This window comes from Tetrao urogallus (genome assembly GCF_951394365.1).
Source record: "Tetrao urogallus genome assembly, chromosome: 4".
Lineage (NCBI taxonomy): Eukaryota > Metazoa > Chordata > Aves > Galliformes > Phasianidae > Tetrao > Tetrao urogallus.
The window spans coordinates 46,556,204-46,582,239 of NC_136817.1; the positions used below are offsets into that span (position 1 = coordinate 46,556,204).

General features: G+C 38.6%; 1 protein-coding gene across 1 annotated transcript in view; it reads right to left on the bottom strand.

Moving 5' to 3' along the window:
* Nucleotides 1–2,321: 2,321 nt before the first annotated feature.
* The window catches only part of SLAIN2 (SLAIN motif family member 2), a gene marked incomplete at its 3' end in the record, with an annotated part of 30,436 nt that continues 6,721 nt past the window's right edge, over nucleotides 2,322–26,036 (bottom strand). Inside the window, exons 2-9 of the mRNA XM_079534674.1 lie at nucleotides 24,370–24,518; nucleotides 18,410–18,574; nucleotides 16,943–17,104; nucleotides 15,798–16,157; nucleotides 13,990–14,127; nucleotides 9,320–9,397; nucleotides 3,856–4,174; nucleotides 2,322–2,388 (exon numbers count right to left, since the gene is read on the bottom strand). Of these exons, the coding sequence (XP_079390800.1) occupies nucleotides 2,322–2,388; nucleotides 3,856–4,174; nucleotides 9,320–9,397; nucleotides 13,990–14,127; nucleotides 15,798–16,157; nucleotides 16,943–17,104; nucleotides 18,410–18,574; nucleotides 24,370–24,518 (1,438 nt within the window). The remainder of the gene's footprint in view (nucleotides 2,389–3,855; nucleotides 4,175–9,319; nucleotides 9,398–13,989; nucleotides 14,128–15,797; nucleotides 16,158–16,942; nucleotides 17,105–18,409; nucleotides 18,575–24,369; nucleotides 24,519–26,036) is intronic.

Here is a 26,036-nt window from a genome sequence, read left to right on the forward strand (position 1 = left end):
ATTTCCACACTTCTGCAGTAAATCTCTAAACACAGAGCCCCATGATTTCCTGATATCAATAAACTGGTAATGCACGAAGGCTTTCTAGTAAACAGATAGTCTGTCTTTTCAGGAAGCTGTTTGTTGTATTTCAGGGGGAGTAGAACAGCAGAGAAAAGAATGCTTAAGAACTGAAGCTGAATTTAGCCAAGTAACAAATTACTTAAGGAAACTTACCAAACGGTTTGATGCAGCCATGGTAAAACCCCAGTATCGTCCTCTAAACGGACTTCTAAAAGTCAACCAAGGTGTTTAATAAAATCCACCAATTAAAAGTAAACTCTTTTTTCAGTGAAGCAGCATTGCTTTGTAAAATGCTGACATGTTAAAAATTCTGTCTTTGATGGGAACAGGTGCATTTGACCTCTTCTACTTAACAGCCACGTGCGACACTTACTGACATCCGCTGTCTGTGCCAGGAACGCAAGACCAGCTTGTTTCAGCAGGTGACTTCTGCTGAAATCTTACGTATTACAGTATATTTGATACCAATGGCAAAGTCTCAGCACAGATATTGGTCTGGAGTGTGGAGTCTCTCATCGCTCCATAGCTTGCCTACAGCTGCTTGAGTAATTAAGAGCAAATCAGTCTCTGCTACTTTCTGTTTGGCTTCTTCCAACACAAGTAGTATTGCATGGCTTTTTATCCAGGAATATGCAAACGCCTGCCTAAAACTCAAGTGCATGGATTTCAGGGTTAGTTATCCTCTTGGTGGGAGTCAAAATACACCAGCAGTTCCAAACTCAGGGGCTGAAGGCTGTCTGCTGCCTGATCCAACCTGTAGTGTTTGTCAGTCATTGCACAAAGGATACCACTCACCTTTCATTATTTCACTGACTGTACATCCAACGCACTGAAAAAGCCTCAAACAAAATCCCTTCCATTTAACTTGTCCCACCAAACACGACCTTAGTTACAAGTGTTTGTATGATGTCTTCTGAAACAGAAAATGACGGTTCAAATGCTAATTATATAAATGAGTTGTTTTGAGAAAAACATGAGTGTTAGAATACGTCAGAGCCACAGGAGAAATTTAAGAGCTTGTAAACAGACATAGCAGGTTTCATACTCTATTACCAGTAATGTAAGATACACATATGTAAGGCAAAGTACATATTTAAAACACACTTACTTACATGGGAAATATCTTTTGTAAAAATATTTACAATTTAAAATAAACCAATTTAAGAAATGGATGAAAGTAAAAAAATAGGATACAGAAAACTCCCTCATACCATGGAACATCACCTAAATGAATATCATTTGGCATCAAGAGTCAACTCATTACCTTAAAATTTGTATGTTACAAGTGCATAGTTGTGTTTCCTTCTCCTCTACTATCAGCATTTACAGTTGTGTTCCAGGCTGCAAGCATAGTGGTATGGTATGACAATGAATGAACATTACTACTTGCTTGTTCCTTTTTAAGGAAACCTGCTATAAAAAAGTTTTCCCAAATAGTGAGTAATGTGTTAAAAATGTGGCTACAACAGCAAAGGCCATCTTTCCTGAGCCAGGAACTTTAAGGTCAGAAAGATTGTACAACTGATGCTAAGCCCTTTTGGCAATCAAGCAGTAAGAGCATGTAAAGCTGATAAATCAACACAGGAAAGATGCAATCTATACTATTGCATTTGTGTATGTCTGCTACATTCAAACCTTTAACATTAATAAAAGCCGTGGCTACTCATTACTGTTCTGCCTAATCTTCCAGAGTAGCTTCTGATTCTCCCTGAAGGATGTATGTACCACTTTCCCCAATGAGAATCTCATTCTATTGTTAACAGTAATATTTCAGTAGCACTGTAGCAGTCTGCAATCAGAATATCAACGTAGCCTTGTTTAATTAGTATGTATTTCCAACCTTTCTGTTGAATTAAAATAGGTTGAAGAGGATGTTTTGGAAAACCTAAGTGATTGCTGTACTTGCTGTTTTCCAAGATGGGCATTTCTTTGGCATTCGTTAGGTTCTTGCCCAGACATTGGCCGCTGTCATAAATGCTCAAATTGACCCATTTTAGCAAGCAAGAAAAAAAACCCCAAAACATAACTGAGAGCAATTTAATGTGAAAGTGATTGTATGACCACCAAACATCTGATGTTAGATGTCATTAAAGTGCTGCTTTATAATCTCTGCCAGCTTGTGCTAATTAGAGACAGAGAGGTCTGGAATTCATACAAATCCCAAAAGTCACATCCGAACAGTCTGTAGAATCAAGCTGTGTGTTAGCCTGGTGAGGAAGCATCCATGAGCACTGGAACTTTGCATTAAGCTCTGCAGTTCAATAGCAGCCATCTTTCCAACTCTCATCTTTCATGTTGCTGTAGGTTTTGGGAGCAGGTAATGATCTGAAAGAAAAGGAGATGTTTTTCAGTTTCATACATAACAGCTGAAGTCTCCATCTACGATAGGTAAGAGCTTAAGCGTTTTTAAAATAAAGTACACACTTCACTCATTTGCTTCTCTGCAGTACAGTTTTTTTAACATAAACTCCAAAGTATTTTTCAGTTTATGAACTTAACAATTATCCCATCAGAAAACTGTCTAAATAAACAGTCAGAAAACATTTTTTTACTGTATTCTACAAGAACACAGATTTAAAAATGAGCTTTTTTTTTTTTTTTTTCTGTATAAGCAGAGAGGTCCTTTTTTAGAGTACTTTCCTTACATCAGAATCTTGGAAGTTCATTGATACTTCACTGCTGCACTGCATACAGCTACTGCATGCTGTACCTTCAGCATGTACAAGAGCTGTGTAATAAGTGAAGCACTTCTAAGGCCAGCTGGGATTTGGACAACTACACTTTGCTTCTCTTAAAAAGTTTCTGTAGAAAAAACCACCCTCGCTGTTTATAATAGCACATTTCATGCTGCTTATGGAGTATTAAACAGTCAGTACTGCCAGTCACTTCTTGTTCCCTGCCCAACACTCACAGCAGAACTGCTCTTTAAGACTGTTTCACCTTTCCTATGATACTGGAGATAACTGTTTTTTCTTTCTGCTTAAGGGGATTCTCAATATTCCTCATGGATGACTGCTTCCTTACGTCAGGTGTCTTCCACTTGACACCTTCAGTGAAAACACACACTAGCTTGGCATTAAAAGCACATATTCCAAGTTATGCACCGTTTCCTTCTATTCCCCTGAAGACAAACTGTCCACGTAACCTTCCAGCTGATAATTAGCTTCTCTTGTGGTTGCTTTCCAAAACTCTGACATTAAGCAACTTCTACAGGTGGCTGCTGACACTGAGGTTATGTTTGAGTTGAAAATTTTCTTTCATCCTTTGGCTTAACTGCACTGATATTTACGTTAGATTAAGAATACCCAATGGATGAGCCCTCTGTTGTTAACGAGCCTTCCTTCCGAATGAAAAAGTGTTGTATTGTGGTGCCATTACTTGACACGGTTTACAAAAGGAGCTTCAGTAGTTCTAACAACTTCAGACTGTGTCACTCAGTGGTACAAATAAATTTTCATTTGCCAGCTACATTTTGGTGACTTTTTTTTTAAACCACAGAAGAACAAATCTTTGCCTTCGCAGCCCTATGCTGTGACACTTTTTTAGTTCAGTATCTTTCATTATTCATTTCAGCTTCACCCATCTTCCCATCCCAATGCAAGAAACATTTTCTCTCAGTTTTGCTTCAAACCCCTTTTTGAAAACACAAACACTTGCCGTGGAGGTTTCCATTTCTGTCATTTCTTAAGACCTGGAACCAAACTAAAAATTGCAGTAAGGGACAGCAGAGATATACAACGTACAGAAATCAGTGTGCAAACCAAACATTTGGACTGCCTTTCCCACACTCACCTGCGAACAGGCTGTGCAAGTTTGCTACGAGGCACTGGGATGCCCCCCGTGGAAGGGGCACTGGGTCTGGGCAAACCACTCCTCATCCCCGCTGTCCCCGCCGGCCTGGTGAGGGTGGTGCTGTTAACACCGCTGGCAGGGCTGGGCAAGCCTGAACTCTGAGCTGCAAGAGGCCCTGGTGAAGAACTGCTGTGTGTCAGCTGCGTGGCTTCCAGAGGAGCAACAGAAGCAGGTCCGTGGTTACCAAACGCTTTCAGCGGCTGCCGCAGAGCAAGGGGAGACGGCGCTGCGGGTGAGCGGAACTTACTTGACGAAGGTACTGGAAAATAAAACGCAGAAGTTACTTTCAAGCATAACTTACAGTATAACTGACATTAAAAACAGGCAAGGATTTTGTGTGAAAATTCAAACACAATGTATAATGGAGTACAGCCAATCAAGCAGCAATGAGAAACAGGAATTCAGATGTCCTTTTTGTCATGTTTTTGATATAACTCCAATGCTCCCTTTACCTACTATGAATATTTATCTGGATTTTCAAGTAATGCCAATAAGGCTGTAACCATTCTATCTGTCAAGCCAGAAGAAACAGAAGTGAACATATTTGGTAAGAAGAAATTCAGCTGTTTCAGAAATGTACCTAATTTCCATCTTTAAATGCACACATTAAAGTATATAGGATTCTAGTGTGACATCTGTGCATGTTTGCACTTCCTCGGGTACAAGGATGCAGCTCGGTGCAAGGCATCCTAAAGTTTCTTTTGTGCTGTTCTTAACCAAATCCATTGAGTCAGGATTCATCTTATGATAGGGTCAAGTTCAAAATCTATAGTCTGAAGGCAAAAATATAAAAACAGAGTCAGCCACCTCCCAGCACCAAAGAGATGCAGCTATGAAACTTAAACCAGACCACACTGACAGTTTATAGCCTTCCTCTTCTTACCAGTTTTACTTACAGCTGAATTCAAATACTTTGTTATCAAAGTTAGTCAGTATGTAAAATGCAGGTCTTTATCAAATCCTCCCTGGGAAATGTTAATAAACCAGTGACAATCTATTTATTGGCTTAGACTTAGAATTTAGCACTCTGTACAAGCCTTTAATTCAAAGCACACACACAAATGTATGCCTTTTTTTTTTTTTTTTTTTGGTTCTATGTATTTATTTTACTCAATGCAATAGGAAGAGTTCTTATTTATTATATACACAAGAATTAATTCTGAATTTTCAAAGACAACTAGCAATTAATGACAATTGATCCGTGCAGCAAAATACTGACAATATTTAAGTCCTTTGGTAATACTAAATCTTAAATTCAATTCCTTATGAGTATCAGAAATACTGTAAAAATATGCATAATGTATCACTGAACAGAATTCTTGAACTAATCAATCTTCTTAATATTTGAATGGAATTTCACCAGCTTCTCAGCCTGATTAGGATGGGATTCAGCAACAGCTGATGTTGGACAATCAATCAGAAAAAAGGAGAAACCACGCTGACATTTAGTGACCTTGCATGAGCAATTCCTTTTCGACTAAGACATCTCTTTATGCAGAGGAAATTGAGTTCCTCTTTGAGTGATGTTGTACTTAACAAAGATGGCCCTTCACACAGCACTCGTTATCATTTTACAAGACAGATCCACTACGAATAGAGGAGTGGAGAAGAAACCAGTAATGATAGGAACATGACCTCCTATATGGGGTACAGAGAAAGTGATAATTTCCAGATTGTTCTGCAAAGCTATTCCTGATAGCGCTTGATAGAAAGATTAATATGTACATTATAGATGTGAGTTGGATTCAATTCCTTTGGGATTATGCAAGAGGGCCTTTCTACTGACAGTAGGAAGCATGAGGCTGCGGATGGGAAAGGCTGACAAAGGTGGTAGAGATGTCAGCAATACATGACAGTTGGTAAGTAGCAAGGAGAATAAAGAAAAGCCCTTAAAACCTTGGTGTCAAGCCAGACGATGGATTACAGAAAGCATTAACAGCAGAATGATGGGACAAGAATGGCAGCAAAGTGCTCCTACAACTACGATAGAAGACATATTAGAAGGGTGGGGTTTTTTTGAATGTGAAATTGTCAGTAAGATTGGTGTAATTAAATCAGCAATTACCAACAGATTCTACAGTCTAAACAAAGGGAGCTTTCATCACTAAATTCCTCATCACCATACTCGGTGGAACTCAAATGCAGCACCATGTTAGCAACTGACCTACTGAATAATGCCAGTATACAAACACTGGGCACAGCCTTAGGGCTGCCAAGGACAGTTTTGGCTGCTAACGCATGAACGATAGGGAAAAGGTTCAAAGCCTTGAGTGTTGAGTGCAACAAAAACTTGTAACTGAAGAGAGTTTCTCATTTTCCCAGAGACAAGAATCCAGTTGTAGTGGAAATGCAAAGTCATGGCCTGAAACGGTGATTGAGCACCTGGTGGGAAGGCAGGGCCAACCCAGGCAGCTCAGGGGTGTGCAATGCTCCTGAGTGACCAGAAGGGGTGGAGCCAGGATCCACCTTTTCCCAGACCTCATTTAAGGGTTAGCAGTAGGTGAGGGTATCTTGCTGGAGATCCCTGCCTACCTGAGAGCTTCCAAAGGTAAGCAGCTTTTCTCCTTCATTTCTGTATCTGTGGCTGCTGTGTTTGGGCTTGTTCTCATTTGTTGGAGCCAAAAACTTTGCCATCCTGCTTTTATCATCCCATTCTCCTATGAGGAAAGGCTGAGTGAACTGGGTCTGTTCAGCCTTGAGAAAAGAAGACTGAGAGGGGACCTGATCCAGGTCTATAAATATCTAAGGTGTGGGGGGCAGAATGGCGAGGCCAGACTGTTTTCAGTGGTGAGTGGAGACAGGACAAGGGGAAACGGCTGGAAACTGCAGCACAGGAAGTTCCGCACAAATGTGCGCAAGAACTTCTTTACAGTGAGGTGACGGAGCACTGGAACAGGCTGCCCAGGGAGGTGGTGGAGTCTCCTTCTCTGGAGATGTTCAAGACCTGCCTGGATGCCTACCTGTGCGACCTGCTGTAGGGAACCTGCTTTGGCAGGGGGGTTGGACTCGATGATCTCTGGAGGTCCCTTCCAACACCTACAATTCTGTGATTCTGTGATTCTAGCATTACACCAGCAAATTACTCTTCTCCATTCCCCATTGTTCTCCCACCCTGTTTCGCCACGCTTCCAGCTTGAGCTGTCAATTCACACAGTGTTTCTTGTCAGCACGCACATTGCAGACGTTGCTGAGAGCTGTATTTGCTATTTTACATAAAGGAATTAATTGTCTTTCATTGAGCTATGATCTCTGAAGTAATCACTGGCAAAGCGCCTCACCATTCTGCTCTACATGCAGACTGCTCTACACTTTTGTCTTAGTGCATTTTTGGATATTTAATAAAATTCAGTTTGGCATATTTGTAAGACAGGATTACAAAAAGTGAAGTACTGCCTCATCTATTTGACACTGTATACCCATCTGCAGTAGCAAACTGGTAGATGTTTAATGAAAACACATAAGGGCAGTGTTTTAACAACAGCACACAACTCCATCTCCTTAGGCAGCGAACGACTAGAATCAACTACAATCAAAAACTGAGGCAGTAAGGAAAAACAAATGGCATCGTACATGATGCTGGGAGGGATTTTCCACCCTCTCGGGATTCTGCTCCCCATTCCAGGGCAGGGCAGAAGTCGGCTGCAGTAAGGACTGAACCCCAAGGCCAGCTGCTGCACACCAACTCGAAACTGAACCAATTCAGATGCAGTTAAACTGAAACATCAGTATGAAATAATTCATACTGATACAGAACAGTTGTATAAACCTTAACAAATCTGCTACTGTGAGGTAAAGACTTTGTTTCTCGAAGGTATTTTGAAATGTTTTACGGAAAACAATTAAAAAAACCCAAACGTGCCAAAGTGCTTATGCAAAAGCTGTTAAGAGATGTGATGACCAACATTTTAAGAAACTAAGAAGAATTTCTGCCTACAGTCATTTATTGTTCTGAAACAAAGGTCTTGTTTCATTGCTGCGTAATACTGCTACGATCCCAAGAATCTCACTTAGGTCACAGACGAGAAAACCAACGCAGCAAAGACCAGAACATTTCTGTGTTTCTGCACATTTCAACAGCTGCAGGCGAGGCCACTGGCCCTGCGAGTGTTCTACGTAATGGGATGAGTGCAAAGGCACAGCCTGCTGGAAAGGGCACAGAAAGCTTTGGGAAGGAATAAAAAAGATGGTTGTATGCCAAAGCAGAACACTGAGAGAAGTTTTTTGCATTTGGAAATATCTTAAAGACCGTTAGAAACTTCCTATCAGCCACGTGAATCTGCTTCAAAGTAATGACACTGCTAATTCAAGGGAAGGCAGGACACTAAAACTTTGTGAATGGAATGAAGCCGACTGAAAGAAGTTAGTGTTAAAGCACTGAAAGGCATGCTTATTGTCAACCACCTCCAGGATCTACAAGTATTCCTACCATCCTTAAGAGTTTCTAACATAGAAATATCTAATGAACCGGCAACAGATAAGGTCATCAAACAAAGCTTTCTTGTCTGTAATACACAACAGGACCAACTACATTTGAAGCCAAAACTATATACTTTTGTTTTCATCTTGTAGCGAAATTGAGGCAGTGTCACAAGCAAGGCTGCCCGCATTAGTAAAAAATTAGCTAAAGCTTGCCTGATTGGATTTAGGACTTCTCAAAAATGTCAACTTGAGTCATTAGCCAACTGGAACATTATACACAACAGTCTCTAATTCTTTGAGGGGGAAAAAAAACCCCAAGACAAACTAAATTACTGTGGGATAATGGTTTGGTTTTGAGAGGAAGGGAGGAAGCACAAGCAACGTGTACTCATGTGCACAAATCTCCAGTTGACGCTGTATGCAGAAGGGTGAAGTTGTTACTGTTTGTTTCCAGAACTAAGTGAAAGACAGTGTTTTCACTTGTCTGATTATTTTTCACGTTCAGAAATGTTTACAAAATTCATTTTACAAACTGTATGTTGTAAGAAAAAAATCCCATCCAAGTAAGTGTCACCCCACTAAATATTCGTTCAGAAGTCTGCTTTTTAGTGATCAATGCTAGAAGTCACCTAACAATTGGATTTTTGTCTCAAAATCAGATTTAAAGCTATTCTTTCCTTATGTGATACAGGAATGTTATTTTCAATGTTTAGACCAAGAAGTTAGCTACTGGTCTAATATTAAATGTGGAGGTTGTTGGCCCTGCATATGGCAGGGGGGTTGCAGATTCATGATCCTTGAGGTCTCTTCCAACCCTGGCCATTCTGTGATCCTGGGAAGTTAGATTCTTCGTTACACCAAGAGCTACTCAGTTAATCTCAACATGCAACAGCAACTTCATTAATCTTGAATGTATGAGATTTAATGCAGGTGAACAATTATCCGAGACTTGCTGGAGCTTGATAAGAGCCTATAAGTTAATTACCTCCTTTTGCAGATGGAGTTTGAAGAAACTGTTTGGTTTTGAAGGCAGCGCGAGGCAAATTTTTCTGCCTTTGCAGAGCTGTTGAAAGACAAGAAGTGTTATATTTGTCTAAGATGATAAGCAAGCTAAATTTACTGGGAATTTCAGAACGGCATCTGCTTGTGAAGCATAAAGAATAGAGTGAGTAAAACACTCCAAAAGCTGTTACGACTCCAAAAGTGATGGTTTTTTAAATGGTGCTTGCTCTTAATGGCCAGGAGTTACAAAGAAGCGTGTGAGAAATTTTGCAGTGCAAAATGCGCAGATTCTGTAAGAGTAAAGCTGCTTGCATGGCAAAACGCCCAGAAAGGCAAAACCAACCAAACAAATAAATACACCAAAGGGAGAACAAGCCACCTAGCACGCATGCTACAGCAATATGAGTGCAAGATCAGATAAAAAGGTGACAATTTAACTGTCCTATTGGATCAAGCGAGACTAAACTTTTCATTTTAAAGTAGCTTTCAAGAAAAAAGTTGTAGCCCTACACAAAAGCATCACTTTTGGCATGAGCATCATTTTTGTGCAAAAGTAAGCCATTTTCAGAGATGTTTGCTTTTTTTTTTTTTCTCTGAGGTTACACAAGGGAACTCAGAATGAAGACACAAAACTGAGGATTAGCAGCTGTCAGCAAGCAAACAGCAGCTTTTTCTTTTATATAGCTCCTACGTCCTGCCTTTTTTCTAGTAGCATGCAGGGGCTAATACTGCCTCAACACATCCTTACTACATAGCAGATACCAAGAGAGAAGCCTGTGTTCCAGGAGTGGCAGAAACTTGGCAAAGAGAGAATTCTCTGCTGCCAGAAGGAATGCACTGATTCGGCACGTTTTCGCCGCAGCATATTTTTGGAGGGAAGAAGGAAAGCAGTCAGTGAACTGAAGCTTTGCCTACACAAAGGCTTCTTAAAATGACAACGTATGAAAAAACGTCTCTGCTCACCTCAGTGTGTAGTTCTATGCCAGCATGAAACTGCCTGCACCAGTAAGGCTTATTTCCATAGCAAGAGGGAAGAAAGATGGGGAAACAGTTGTATGTGAAGAGCCTAACCCTGAGTAAGGAAGCTCAGAGCTCACGTCACCAATTCTTGAAAACCACTACAGAAGGCAGGAGGAACAATCAGTACTAATCCTTTACTAAAGGATTTCTTATCCTTCAGTCAATGCAAAATTTGCAATATTTTGTGAGCTATAAAGGAATTTCATCATGTTTTACCTTCATTCTAAAAATATTAGGCGGTGGTCTATTTTCATTTTGATCTTACTAACTAGCTAATAACTTCGTTTTCAACGAATAGCAAAAATGAATAAACACACTTATAAACATAAAACGTGTCTAAAAGAACAAAAAATCCTTCCACCAACTAGAATCTAATGCAAAAAAGCATGAGGTAATAGACAGTTATTATTCAACTTCTGACACACGGCCTTACTGTGAACTTTTTTCAATACTTCTAAACAGCCAATTAAACACATGAAGATGTTTAAAAATGAGCACAATTCCCAGACTTGTTTTCTTAAAGGAATTTAGTGAAGCCAACCACTGGCCAGAGTGTTTCTGTCCACAAGGATTCCATAATACCACTTTTTGATGAATCAGTGTTTTTGCTCTACCACACAAAATCCAGAGCAACTTCTTCCTTCATATTTATGACCCTGGATGTTGTTTTCCCTTAATCATTCTGCTACATTTAAATTGCCAACTGTACATGGCAGTAAGTTGCTTCCCCCATCGTTACTGCACTACTTGCAAGTCAGAGATGTGAGATGATGTGGAAAGAATTTTAAAAAATAGTTTTATGTATATATCAAATTCCTTCTTTCCTTCTCAGTGGAGACTCCAGGGAAAGCTCCCAGCATCTGACAAATAAGAGCACATGCACTGCACCACTGCGCAGAGCTGCAGGCAGGGAACTTGAGCAATGCTGTGGAAACATGATTTGAGGTAAGCAGCGTGCATGCTCATCCACACTGTTTGCTGCTCTTGGACAGTTCTATATCACCTCTCAGAAACTGTGCAAGCTGAATATATTTAATTATATTTATTTCTGATTAACTGAACTGCAGTACTTAGGTTTCCTAAAAATATACAGGTTCTTTTGCCCTGAACATGCGAAGCGGCCACATCTTGGTAAGCAGACTATGGTCACTAATAATTTGAACAATATACAGCTTAGCTCTTAGCTCTTTGAAAAGGCATTGTAATCAACTCTGCTTAAAGGTTTCACACCCCTTGCATTATTAATGCTGCGTATGTTCAAAAGCATCGTGCATACATGGTCCACATAGCTCCTACGTAGAAACCACCTTGTGCAAAGCTGTACAGTCTCCACAGAGTGCAATCTAAATGCAGACTTCTGCAGCTTGTAACACACTGAAGTCTAGAAGATGCCTGGTCTTTGGAGAATGCAAGTATTACCTCATCTTCCAGTGCTCTACAGTGAAATACTTAACGGCTTTCACGTTCAAAAGTCCTTTCTGCATGACAGCACAGTAAACCATGTGTAAATGAAGACTCCAGTAGAATCTTTTCAAAGAGAATTTGGATTTTTCACCAAATTACAACTGAAGTTTATAAAATGCCTTCATTTTGCAATTGTACTTAATGTAATTATCTTCCATCTAGTCCTTAATCAAGCATGTATTAATTTGCCTACGTTACAACCATATCAGGAATTGTCTGTACAGAACCTTACTGGATTCCTAACTCATTTTTGAATGCCAGCAACAATAGCAAGTTCAGTATTTGCAGCCAGAGCAAATGTGCAAGTAAATTATGAACAGCAGATCATTGACAAAAAGAAAAGTAGTGATCCCAGGTGGCAAGCCAGCATCCTTGCAAAGGTAAGCTCATGCAAAACTAGCAGGTATGAGGAAGCTTTGAATCCTTAGACCCAGAAGTCATTGCCAAGGGAAAACAAAGCTTTGCTGCAATTTAACAGTGCTTTGTGCAAGGTGACAAAATATAAAACCAATAAAACAAAAAGTGTATAATAAAAAAAGCACAATTCTGGAAATTTTTTATACAATGTACAATTTTGAGGAATTTTTTTTTTTAAATCCAGACTAGGCAAAGATACTTACTCATTGACTTCATACACAAACCGTTTTACGATTGTCAATAGCAAGACTCTGAAAACATCTGTAAGAGCAGGGAAACTGTAAAAGCTAGAAATCTGGGCTTTGTTAATGATATTTAACTTACATTTAGATGTAAGTTGGTCTAGAGTGGTTCACATTTGGTGAAAGATTCCCGTAAAAAGCAAACAGATCTACCTAATGCTTTTTATGATTTTCAGTCCATCCAGTAGTTGAAAACAATTACGTATTATAAACATCTCACTTCTGCAATGAAATAACTCAAATGCTGAAAACAGAGAGACTTTTTCTATCTCATCTTTCTACAAAGTTTCAGTGCAAATATTAGAAATTAGAAACTAGCTTTCTGACTAGCTAAGCTGCCCTCTCTACTCTCCCCTTTCAAGTTCACTGTATTTTAAAATACCAAATGCAATCTGTATGGATTTGGCTATAATATCACACAGTTGGAACTAATTGTCCACAGAACCCTTACATCCAGAGTCATTACAAAGACAGAAATCTTGTCCTTGCCAGGTCCATACTGTTCTGCATTTAACTGTACCTGGTTGTATTAGCAAACTGTTTTGAAAGGCCTATAGTTAAAAAGGCCAATCAGATATGCTAGCATAGCTTTATTCTTCAGCAGGTAAAAGCGAAATTTGTTTCATTCACAAATACTATCTTACATTACTCGTCAAATACTTGGATTACTGATGAACTTTTCTAGATCAAAGCTCTGCAAATAATAATATTCATAATGCGTTTTTCCTTTGAAAATGTCACACAAGATAATTCATTTTCAAACTTGTTTTAAAATAAAAATGGTCAGGAAACATTTAAGCAAAAGGAACTGTCAATATTGACACATAAAGAAGCACTGAATATTTGCGTTTCATTTGCTCTGGCTTTAAGGTCACCATTTGTAAGAGACTTGTGAGATCAGCAGCGTTCTCACATCAGTGGTTCACTTCCAGCCAAACCAGCAGGCACTAACCCAGCACTGTGCTTTTTGTTGCACGGGACTCAGGTTCACCACAACCTTTGCTGAGAAACACTGATGTTTGAAAAAACAGAATCTGCAACTGAATATAAAATTTTCAGGTGACAAAGCAGAGAAAATTAACTGCAAATGAGTTAAAATTGCATGAATGATTTTGTATTAGGTTTTAATAGTTAAAAATAGCAAAACCATCATCAAGATAAGCATTCTGGTAGCATGATGTGTTTTTCTAGTCTGAAATAAAATACAACAGTATGAAGCATTATCCTTTCTGTCTAATGCTACTTCACTACTGCAGAGTATTTATACCTTATATATGCTTTTAGGATGGTATGAATGTTATTTTAACAGATTAGGAATTTTTTCAGTACATTCAATACCTGATCTACTTTACAAAAAAAAAGAAGCTGTATTTCAGACAGATGTGATTAAAATCCAGATTAGCACCTCTAGCGTGGCATGCAGTGTTTCTCTGTGCCATGAAACTGGAAAAAAGCTCAGTGCCATCACTTAATTCTGACATATCCACTAAAATGTCAGGCAAGTACTTACTGGCTGAGGCTTGAGGTTGAATGCGAGGTATTCCTCCATTTGGCACTTGGAAGTTTGAGTCACTTCTGCTGTTTTTCACAGACTCAGCTTGGATGTTAGATGTCCTGGACAGGTTTGGAAGACTACGCCTTAGTTTTTCTGTGTGAAACAACACAAAGATGTCACTATGTGTAGCCCAATGCCTGACAAAGTTCATGTTATTAACCAATAGCTGAACTCAAAATCTAAGTGACACAAACAGTTAGGTATATAAATCTAATTTAAATGCATACTTTGCTACATAACAGTTCTTTGATCATCTTGAAATAAAGTTTTATATTTATATATAAAATTGAAGAATATACAATTTTCACTTGTGAAAAAAAAAAAAGAAATCAAGAATGGGGTTTTCCAAAATTGAAATGTGTCTAAATTATAATTCCTTGGGTTTTGTTCCTGCATTACAGCAATTGAATACACAAATCTGTCATCCACTGTTGCATACTTTCTGAAGCCTTTATCTAGAAACCTATACTATACAGTGCTTGCCATAAGATTAAAAACAGTAATTTCTGAAGCATTATTTGTCACCACTCAGTCCCATATCAGCACACTATGTAACAAACAGGCACTCACTTGGAAAGAAACTCGTATCACTTAGCATTCAAAATTACTGTTATGATTCTTTCACATATGACTCAAGTATTAATTCAGCTCATACTGATTCCTTAAGTAGCTTATCAAATTTGTACAGTTTCTCACAGAAGGTAAAAAGATGCCATTAAATTCTTCTCAATTCTTGTGGCATTCTGCATATGTCCAACCCACACAGAGCTGGGTTGATGATGCTACATGACAGAAGAGCACAGCTGACAAGGCACAATGAATGGCCAACCTAACTATGAAGAGTGATGCAGGGAGGAAGTACTCTAACTACTCTTAGTGGAATTCTTTAAGTGATAGAGATTGCTACTGTATCAGCAGCAGAAAAGAGAAACAGTTAAAAAATATATTTCTACATCAGCACAACTTCAGACACTTTACATCTATTCTACCTTGAAGAGAAATAAATAAGCTCAATTCTTTGAATCTAAATGTAGTTCTGAATTTAATATTATTTGCCAAATACCTACCTTTTTAAAAATGGGAATATGCCTAATTTCAGCTCCGTTAAAGGAGTTTTCACTGGCTTGCTACCAGGAAGTACATTCAAGAAGCAAAACTGTATCAGAACAGCTTTATTATATGATAATACAATTGGTGTAAAGTTTTCTGCAGTTTTACTGTTTGGTAGTTTGCACAGCTTCAACATTTATTTAAAATAGTCCACAAAGACAGTATGAATATTTTAAGGCCATATTCATGGTCAAAGAGCTCACAGTGCTGCAGTGTCAGAAGAAAGCATGCAGCTATCTCACAGGCTAGAGGCATGCCTAAACTGCAACCTTACTCTTATTCTGAGCAGTTATACTCTCTTCATTTTATTCTGCCATCTGCAAAGCCTACTGGTGAACGATAGGTTCCCTTGCGCTCTCCTTTATCGTAGTGCATTTCACTGGCACAGACAGAACTCAGTCACAACAAAACTACACTCATTGACTGGATAACATCTAACATACAGAGGAAGTCTATCAAGTCATCTGACAGCTAGAGCTCCCCAGCAGTATTTAAGCTTTGCTTACTCTTCTTCTTCTTAAAAGCTCTGAGATTAAACCATGGCATTGTGCAAGTGTATAGTTTTAGCACTTCAACCCAGACAAAATCTTCTATGGGAATTACACAACTACCTTAGCTACTTGTGTAATGAAGTTGAGAACAGAGCTTATTACCTTCACTTTTAACATTACTGGTCTGCATATCTGTAGGATGGCCTTGAAGTGAAAGACGAGGTTGCTGTAAACGGCTGATCATAGGCTGGGGTGACACTCTACTGTATTCTATACTTCGAGCAGGTGATCGGGAACGAGGAGAATTCCTTGGAGACTGTTTTGGTGAAGGCCAGGGAGAACTACGAGGTGATGGTGAGAACCTGCTGACGGCAGGGTGCACTGTGTGATGTGTGCCATCTTCTTCATCTTCTAAACTCTGTGCATCGAGCTCCTGGTCACTGAATGTGCCTCGCCTGGTAGAATTGCAAGAAGAACCAGAACTACGCCGAGAAGCCGATGCTGCGTACTCTTGCCGGAGGCCTGGAAACATTGAGTAGATTGTTACTTTTTATCAGCCCGCATACTGTGCAGACTAGAAATCACTTACACAACTACCTGCCCAGGGCTCAAGCTAACGTTTGGCTCATCTTCCCTCTTTTTATTCGAGACATAAAATTAATTCCAGATTAGTATCAAACAAGGTTGTCCAACAGCTGAGTAACCAGATGAGTTTCTTCCTTTCCATACTACAACAATCATCACTATATTTGCGCTACTTGTTCATCTTCTCTCCCAGACTAGATACCATTTAATTTGGGTATCATGTACCACCCTGTAAGAATTATAGAAGCTGCAATGAAATGCCTCTTGAGATACATTAGTAAATATAACAAAAAGCTACGCCCAGAGAATCTAGAGCTCAGTTAGACCAGTGATCTCCAAAGCTGGGTGCACTTAGCCAAGGAGGCACACAAAACAATTCAATCTGATAAAGGGAAGAAAATTTTTTGGTAACGTTAAGAGATAAAACAGTGTTTGTAATTACTGTTTGCTTCACTTTTGCATCATCCTTTTAAAATTTCTACTTTTGTACATGCTTATAATGTACAAAATGTACCAGGGCAGGAGTATGTGTATATAATGGTATACATTTCCTTTCCTTACCCAGGAAACAGAAGTCCTTAGCTAATCTTCTCAGGAAAACTACATTTGTACATCCCTGATAGAGACTTCTTTCCCATTCCTGCTAAGGAAGTTCTGCTGCAGTTGTTTAATTAAAAAAAGATCAGTCATCCCACTTGATTTTCAGGACGCAAAATACTTACTTTCTTCCTGCATTCGTGCTAAAATTTGCACATCTGTAACATCATTTAGCTTGTAATTAGACCCAATAGAGTCTTCATCCATCTCTGATGCACTTAATTCACTGTCCACAGAGGACTGTGGGCTTAGTGGAGGATTCCTATCAGCTGAGCTTTTAAGATGACCTATAGAAAGAACATAAAGTAATAGGAGATGTTAAACAAAATAAAACAAAAACAAAACAAAACAAAACATATCCTGGTAGAAGAACCAACAATCTGAAAACAGATTATGACTTAAAACACTGAGACAGACATTTGAAATATCTGACTGCAAATCTATGCTGAAAATGAGTTGAAAAGAAAGTTTATTAAAATCATTATAATGGTGACAGATGAAATTAATGACATAAATTTGGTCCATTTCTACCAAGGTTTCAATTGCTATGACATTTGTACAGCTCTTACAGAAAGAGCACTGCATGCCTGTTCCATTTACGGCTTCGTTCTTATTCCTACACCCGATGAGGGCTACTCTGAAAGTAATGCCTTCTATTTGATTATGTTGGCCTGCAATGTCAGAAGTGGATATTGAAGATATGGCAGTAGACGTTGAACTTTCTCGCCAATATTCCATTACATTTTGTTGCTGTGTGACAGATGGCAACAGGACGGTAGCACATAACAAGAACCAGAGCTAGATAAATGAAAACAAAACTTCAGTAACAACTGGTGAATATATCGCAGAGCAGGATTTTCTTTATAAGTCCACAGCAAACTGTGGATAGTGGAACTTTTAATTAAATTTTTTTTTTCTTCCCTGCAAACTAACTTAGGTTAAAGTAAATGCAATGAGCCAACATTCTGACTTCAGTGTAGAGAGATGTTCCACACATCAATTTTTCTAAAGCGTAGAAAGGCGCCTGTGGCACAGAATAAAGGCAGAGAAGGTTGCCAGAAGTTACTGTTCATACTGATGTCTGCAGAGCCTTAAGGAATAGCTGTAACTGAAATATGTGCTTCTTTCTTAGATTACATTGTTCATATTGCAGCTGTACTGATGGATGCATCACATATCAAATGATTCAGTAAATAAGTAATACTGCAATTGCAAAGACTTTACAGCCACTAACAGGTAATGTCTAAAGGTACTACACAAGGTCAATTCCAGAAGCTTCTTATGCGCTCTGGGACTTCACAGAAGTCGCAGTAAGAGTTTTGGTCTAGCTGTTAAAATGTAACCAGTTATCTTAGGTAGGTGGGTATCCAAAGAAAACGTTGTAAATGTACCTCATGCCAAAAGGTGTGTGTATAAAAAAATGTCTTTCCTAAAAAGCTTAAATACCACATGATGCAAACTTCCTACAAAAAAACACTGATGAATTGAGGTGTCCTTCTTATTCTAGGTTCCATGCAAATGTAAAGTATTTGAGCACGTGTTTCTGAAAGAAAGGAAGAGGGGGAAGGACCCCTTCAAACACACACACTTACCTGAGGCACCCGGAGATATGAACTGTTTCGCTAACGCAGATTTCACTGGTGTTGAGGAGGGAGAGTTGAAACCACTACTGTAGGGGCTACTGGTATTTGGACTATAGGAGCTGGCATAGCTGACTGCACTGAAAGGACTATTGTACAAACTCTGTCTCTTCACAGCTGTACAAAAGAGGAGGAAAACTACAAATTATAATACAGGAACAAGCAAGAAAAAATGCATATAATAATATGGTACCTTCAGTGTGATTTAATTGCTATACAATTCAAGCAAAGCACTTGAGTCAGCAGGGATTTGTTTTTCATCCGATTTCTTAGCCTCCTAGATACTAATCCTAACACAAGAAAACTACAAGATAACAAGCACTTTCTTAGTAAAAATCAGATCTAAAATTGCTACACTCGTTTTCTTCTGTTCAGCATGCCCAACCAAGGAGGAGGGAAGTGACTCAAAATTTGACTGCAGTCGCTAAGCGATGCTAACACAGAACCTACGCATTACATACAAAACGGAGACACCATTAAGTATCAAGTGCTACAAAAACCATCCTCTTTGTAATTAGCTGCAACGAAAAGAGACATCCCTACTTATATCAAGGTAAGAGCACATGAAACACAGTTGCCCCAATTACAATCTGAATGAGTTCCGGATGCAACCCTGCCAGCCTACCTTGGAAAATGACAGATGTTACAGCAATAACAGCAAGTGCTCGCTGAAGACAAAGAGTCCTTAGCATGTGTAAGTACTGACAGAAAAAGATTGCTTTTGGCTACTCCTAAGGAGCTGCTGCAACTCTGCAGTCATCCAGACAAAATCCTAACATGATTTCCACATAGAAAACCAACCGGTAAAATGAAATTTCTGAAGCAGTTGCCTTTGCTTTTTAGCCATTTCAAATATTTTTAAATATCAATTGACTAGAACAACCTTGCTCTCATTCCCCCTAGGTTTCATCTCAGCCAGTCTTTGAGAATCACAAGTAATCCCTGGGATGGTGTTGATATATATACAGAACTAAACCAGCATTCCTATACCTCCTGCAATAGCCTTTTAGGGTGAAAGAGTAGTTAATATGCACATAAATCATATGGGAAAGCAGTTTAATTCTAGTTCTCCAGAATTCAGAGATTCTGGATTGTGTAGTATTTGAACAGCAACCCCAAGACTAGTAACAGAGAACTAGAAATACTGCATATGAAATTTCCCAAAGCATAAGGCAAAAGAAAAAAATCTAAGTTAAGCATGGCAAATGCTTGTTTATATTTCTGGATACTCTGAATCTGTTTGGGACTATAAAGCAGAAATGGTCATAGTTTTTACTGCAACCCAAACTTATGTAGTAGATTTATACAGAACTTAAAAGGCTTCTCCAGAAGTCACCAAGACAAGCCATGTGGTGGTTATACTGTTCTACCAGTCTTCAGTTTCCCAAAGAATGTAACTAAAGCAACCAACCATAGGACAACATCTCTTACTCAGAGAATATTTTTGAAGTACACCAGGATGACACAAATCACGACACTGCCAGGCTGGTTAGTAAAAATGCCAGATGTTTACCAGGTTAGACTAAAGCTTCACTGCTTCCCATGCTTCCATCTGTACTAATGCTTTTTGTAAGAGCCACCTCCTATTTTGGTTGCTCTCATCAGCTACTTAAGACTTCAGCCAAATTAATTTCTTAAGGATATGCCAGAAAGTTAGCTACCTTAATGTGAAATTCATTTCATTACAATCCATAATCACATTTACTACATCTGGTCAAAAATCCCTTATCAAAATGGAGTCCTTAACGGCTCTTTCAAACTGTAGGATTGTTCCCTACTTTGGGATTCTTCTGCCAGTGGGCTTCAATGCCACATATCAAGTAAGAGCTACAATTTGGCAACTGCCACTGCTAGTGACCTTAAATGTTTCAATCCTGAAGTACTTTCAGATGAATTTTAATTAGCAGCATACATTTCCACTATTATACCTCCGCTCCCAAAGCTGCCAGCTTACAATTTATATACCTACTTAAATGTTTTGTTCAGAAATTCAGTTTTCATTTCAAAATAATAGAAAACAGAACTTTGATAGGGAAAATGGAAACCAAAGGAAATACAATCAGTTTTGATAAAACAGTTTCTTCATTGCTGAAAGGACTTTATGCCAAACTGACAAAAAATTGTATTTAGATAAGTAGCCAGCAGCTCAGTGAGCTGCAAATTAAACTATAAGGCATGACAGTTTTGAAATTGGCAAGAATAGGCTTCAATGTGTGGCAATATACTCAAGCAGGCTCTAGGGGAAAAAGAAAAAAAAAACAGAAATTGAGCTTTTCAAAAGAAAAAAAAAAAAGGCTATTGACAGTAGATGAAAAGATAAAAAATAACTGAATTCCACTGTGCCATGTCAGGCAGTTTGGCATTCACTTGGTTTACTGAAAATTCCTTTACTCTGCTTTTATTTATCTTTTTAACATTAAAAGAAGCCAAATAGAAACAGTTGCATGAAATGCTGCCTTCAGCAGCAAAGCCTGCTTGAGCTTCTCCTCCCACCCCACTCTGCTCTTGGTCATTACTTCCTCACTCACTCAATACAAGCAATAGAGGGGTTGCAGTGTTACCCAGACTACTAAAGCAGTGTCAATAATAACTGATCTCATCAGAGGACCAGTTTTCCGTAGCACTGCAAGAGGGATTGTGTTACCTGAACTGAATGGCTAGCAGAGTGCAGCAAAGGCAGAAACGGCAGGAATTAAAGCCAGCCTCACAGCAGATTCCTTAAACTGCTCCGCTTTCTCTTTCATTATTTTAGCCTGAAAATGAAAGCTATGTGCTAATTTCACCAGCTATGAAATTTCAATGAATTTTAGTAAATACTCTTGAGCTGCCTCCACTTTATTTTGTGAATGCCATAAAGGAAACCTGAGCTTTATTATCAAGCATAGTCAACAAAGATTATTAAAAGTGGTTGTATTCTGGTCGACTGATGAGACAACTAGTGCTATTTTAGTGTTCATGCAACAGCTCCAAAATACCTATTCCAAAAACCCCTAAAATGTAAGGATGCACAACAGTTCTTCATTTTGTATTAATTACACAAACACTAAAACATCAAACACAAATTTGGAAACAACTGTACTACTGTAAGATCTTAAAGACAGGCTCTTTGTACGTATCCACAGTGATACTAAGTATTTATGACACGCAGATTTCTTCAGATGAAAGCAAGCATTTCATTATATACAGATAAGCACTCCCTGGTACATCATGAAATTTATATGGTACAACATTTGTCATCCTAGGCAAGTATGAATTTCTACCATCCTCAGCGTTGTATTTTTTTTCCACAACAACAACAACAACCAAACAAAAAAAAAACCAACTGGACTCAAACAATTTTTCCTGGTACAGAATTCCAATAGGGATTTCTATAGCATAGGAAGGCATTAAGTGTTTTTCAACAACGCAAAACATGGTCCTTCTTAGGAGTGACAATGTTAGTAAGTTGGATAAATTTTAACACCAAAACAATTCTCTATTAGATGAAACATCAGCTTTGATTAGATCATGCATTAGCTTTTAAAACATAGAGGGAAGAGTTAATGAAATGATGAGCATTTTTATAGTAATGCATATTTTCTTTTAAAAGATTCAGAAACAGCATTCACCACCCAGTTTATTTTAGTCAGCATTTGGTTAAATTGGTCTTCAATTTCTTTTGCTCTAGAAGAGAGAGGAATAGTATTTCCGGGCTCCTGCTGCTGATTTCTTCACATCTCATTCATAAAATCCGATCTCGTTTTAGACGCCCTTGTGCTGGAAGTGCTGGTCTCCAGCCAACATGAAATGTGCTTTTTGCACTTTTGACCAGGGACTGGAGGGCAAGGCTCAGAGAAGACTGCACCAGGACACGCCTAAGGTAACCTCTAGTCTGGATTTTCTTCCAACACTAAGCAGTCCTCTCCCTGCAACTGTAAACCTGAACTCAAGAGCAACGAGCCCCATGCATTCTGTGTTCCAAGAAACTGTTTGCAAGGAGCTGAAATTCCCTCTTCCCTTCTTTACCATCACACAATGGAAAAAGATTATTTTATAAGAAGAAAGAAGAAAATCTGGAAAACAAGAGTGCATTTGAGACTGAGATGCAAAAAGATTAGAAACACATAACAGGAACTGCCAAAGAGAAAATAGTCATGGCAAAACAACAGGGATCAAGGAGAGAAAGTAACAGCAGTACAAAAAGCCTCTGTGAAGACTGGAACTGAAATTTATTAACTGAATCACTAACTCATAGGTGAAGAGATGGGGATCCTTGAGGCAGAATCAAAGAGAATGTAAAATACAAAAGCCCAAGATATTCTGGAAATTGTGGGGTAGGAAACACACAGCTTACAAGAGTGGAGCTTCCTGCTACCCTATTTCTGCTGTAGTCTGGTTGGTCTAAAGGACAATCTGATTTTCTGTTACAAATTCACTTTTCCACACAGTCTTCTCCAACTAGCAGTATTAGTGCTCATCTTTTCTACCAGAAATATTTTTCCCTGTTTGTACCATGGGCAACTTGCTGTACTCTTGCAAGAGTAACTGCCAGAGGTGGATTGTTGGGGATATGGAAAAAAGACAAAGTTGCCTTGACACAGTTTGAATGGATCAGACTTTCAAGTTCAGCCATCTCATACAGCAACGTCCTGCCATCCTGCTCCCACTACGACTGAACTTCTAAAAAATATTCCAAGTGTTACAGAAGCTGTGATACCTGCTGAAATGAAATAACTCATTGTGAAGGCAATTTCAGCACTAGGTTTGCTAGTTTTTGTAACAATAAGAACTGGATTTTCCATATTATCTACTAGCAATGTTTTCAAATTTTATTAAGAACAATCTTAGTACAAATCAGAGTAAAGACTGAATTGCTCCAAAGAATCCAAGGAAGGGGAAAATATAATAGAACTCAGCAAAATTTATGTATAACCACATGAAGGATGGTTGGGAACATTTGTATTTGGAAATAACTGTTCAGATATTCATAGGTCAAATCCAATCATTCTCTTAATTCCTGCAGATAGTGGTAAGGAAAGAAAAAAGTAGCACAAGGCTGCAAAAAAAGATGGAAATACGAAGCAAGAATAAATATTAACAGTAAGAAAGGTATTTCTCAGTATCACTTTTCTTTCCTCCCATAAAAATAGATTTAAATAAAGAAGTTAAAGCAAGTATTGGAAAACAGTCAGAGGCTACAGCTGAGTTTAGGGCATTCGCAGGGCAAAGTATTACTGGTAAGTTAACAGGAAAAATGATGAAGAAATTAGAGGGACAGAAAATTCTAATCAGACCGTCAGCATTTTGCTGCTAATTGGACATCAGAATGCTGTGAATCAAAGAATGAAGGTGGTAGGCTTTCCTCCTCAAGGACCAGACACTCAACTCTTCCCCAGTTTGGAATATAACCAACTATGCTGCACCAAGAAGGAAAAAAAATATATATATATTAAACTCTGGATTTCTGAATCTAATGGTGACATCATCTTACATCACTGGGGACAGGAGGAAAACAAATCAATATTATCTCCCCATGCTAGTCAAGAACTTCATTCTCTTAGAGAAAATAGCTCAGCTAGAAAAAAAAAATGTTCTAACGTACTGACAAGCACCTACCAACTAATTAGGTGTAACAATTAGGCTATTTTAAAATAAGTCCTCCACGTTAATGACATCGGTCAGGAGCTTTCAGAAAGGAACACATCACAGCTATGCAGAGGACCTAAAACTCTGAGATCCTCCCTCACACCTAATGCTTCATTTTAGTCACAATATAAAAAATTATGACAATGAATTACTCGTTGCAAATCATGACAACTTCAGGCAGAACTAACTGCTGCACCTCATTCTCTCACAATTATTAGCTAATTCTGATCCCTGTGACTCTGTTTAATAGTACATACCACCCAGTGGTGTTAATATTCAGAACTCACCTGACATCATCTGTTCCAGCCTGTGGATCAGTGACTTTTTACCACATTCAATGTCAGGACTTGGGTAATCCAACACCCGCCTGCACCAAACTAATGGGCTGACACATTTTTGCATTGGAGTCAGTCTCTTCTTTGGAGACGTGTGTAACCTGAAAAGAAGAAAAACATTATGAAGACAAACAAAATGTGGATAAATCAGGCATGTAAAAAAATACCACGCACTAGGCTATTTCTATTCTTATACTATGCATACAGTACAAACCCTGAATATAAAGAAAGCACAAGTTTTAAATTTAAATTAATGATTTTGGATACAGTCTAATACTGATAACGTGGTTATGTAAGGATTTCTGTCAAAAGCTGATGCCTATATTGTTATGCCTTCATAAACCAACTGGTATGCCAAACAAACCCTGATATATGGACAATTTCAATGTTACATAACCATACAACTGATATATCTGTTACATACAATAAGCGTACAACTGATACTTGATTTAAGCAACACTCACCTTAAAGAAAAAAATGAAGAATCATGCAATATGCAACTACAGTTTTCCCAAATGCAAAGAAATTGTAAGCAATAACTGCCTTAAGTGCTGAAGTACACAGGACACATCTCCTAATTTTGTATCCTTGAATGATAAATGTTTTCTTTCTACTTATAACCTGTACCCTGGCACCTGATCCACTAGTTTTCCTTTGCACCCTGAACAAAGAGACTTCTCTGTCCTAAGGGGTACACAGTCAAGCATTAAAAACAAGGAAGAAGAGATAATGCGTGTAGGGGACTAAAGGGAAACAAGGAGGACGTGCTGAAAGGCCTTTGCCCATTAGCACTCCCATTTATTTATTCTAAATTCAGTATTTCATAACTGAAGAAACAAGCATTCCATTTTAAAGGCTCTAAAGCTCTAGCTGAAAACGTATCACCCCTCAACAAACAGTTTAAAGGCAAAACCATATTCAATCACTCACTCAAAATAGGGATACTTAAGCCTTATCTTTGGAACAAAAACAAATCTGGAAATTTGTTTCAGCAAAAGACAAAGTAAACTGCAAGATCTACAGCACTAACCAGACCACTTGCATTTGCAGAGATGGTTAAACGTGTGTCTCTTCTAGGAGCACCTAGTGACAGACCTCCTATTCCAGTAGCTTAGGAACATTTGAGAATCATTTGAGTCAGCATGCTCGCATACAAAACAGCAGAAATTCCTGTTTCCTTGATGCCAATGACATCAGAAGTTATTTTTCCATAGCCCTATTAGAAGATTATTAGCTAGTCCTTCATCTGTAATTCTAGAACTTGATTTTTTTTTTTTAATTACTGCCCTTACTGTCTTGGCAAAGTCTGTATCAGAACGGCCGCTTCTTACACAAGCTTCCCAAGAGGCGTATTTAAAAATCACCATGAACATCATGAGCCTCCCATGCAGAACACAAATCACTTTGTTCACAGTACGCTCTAACACATTCTTCCCTCAAACACTGAAACTAAAAGGCTGCATCTACAAATGCAGGAGAGGATTTATTCTCACCTGTCAGGTTTTCATACAAAATCAAAGCGTTTTTAACAGTCCAATAGCCACTGCTCCATGCAACAGCACACGTGGCTTACACTCTCCCCAATGTTATGCTGGTCAGTAAAAGTGCTTTTGCAGAGA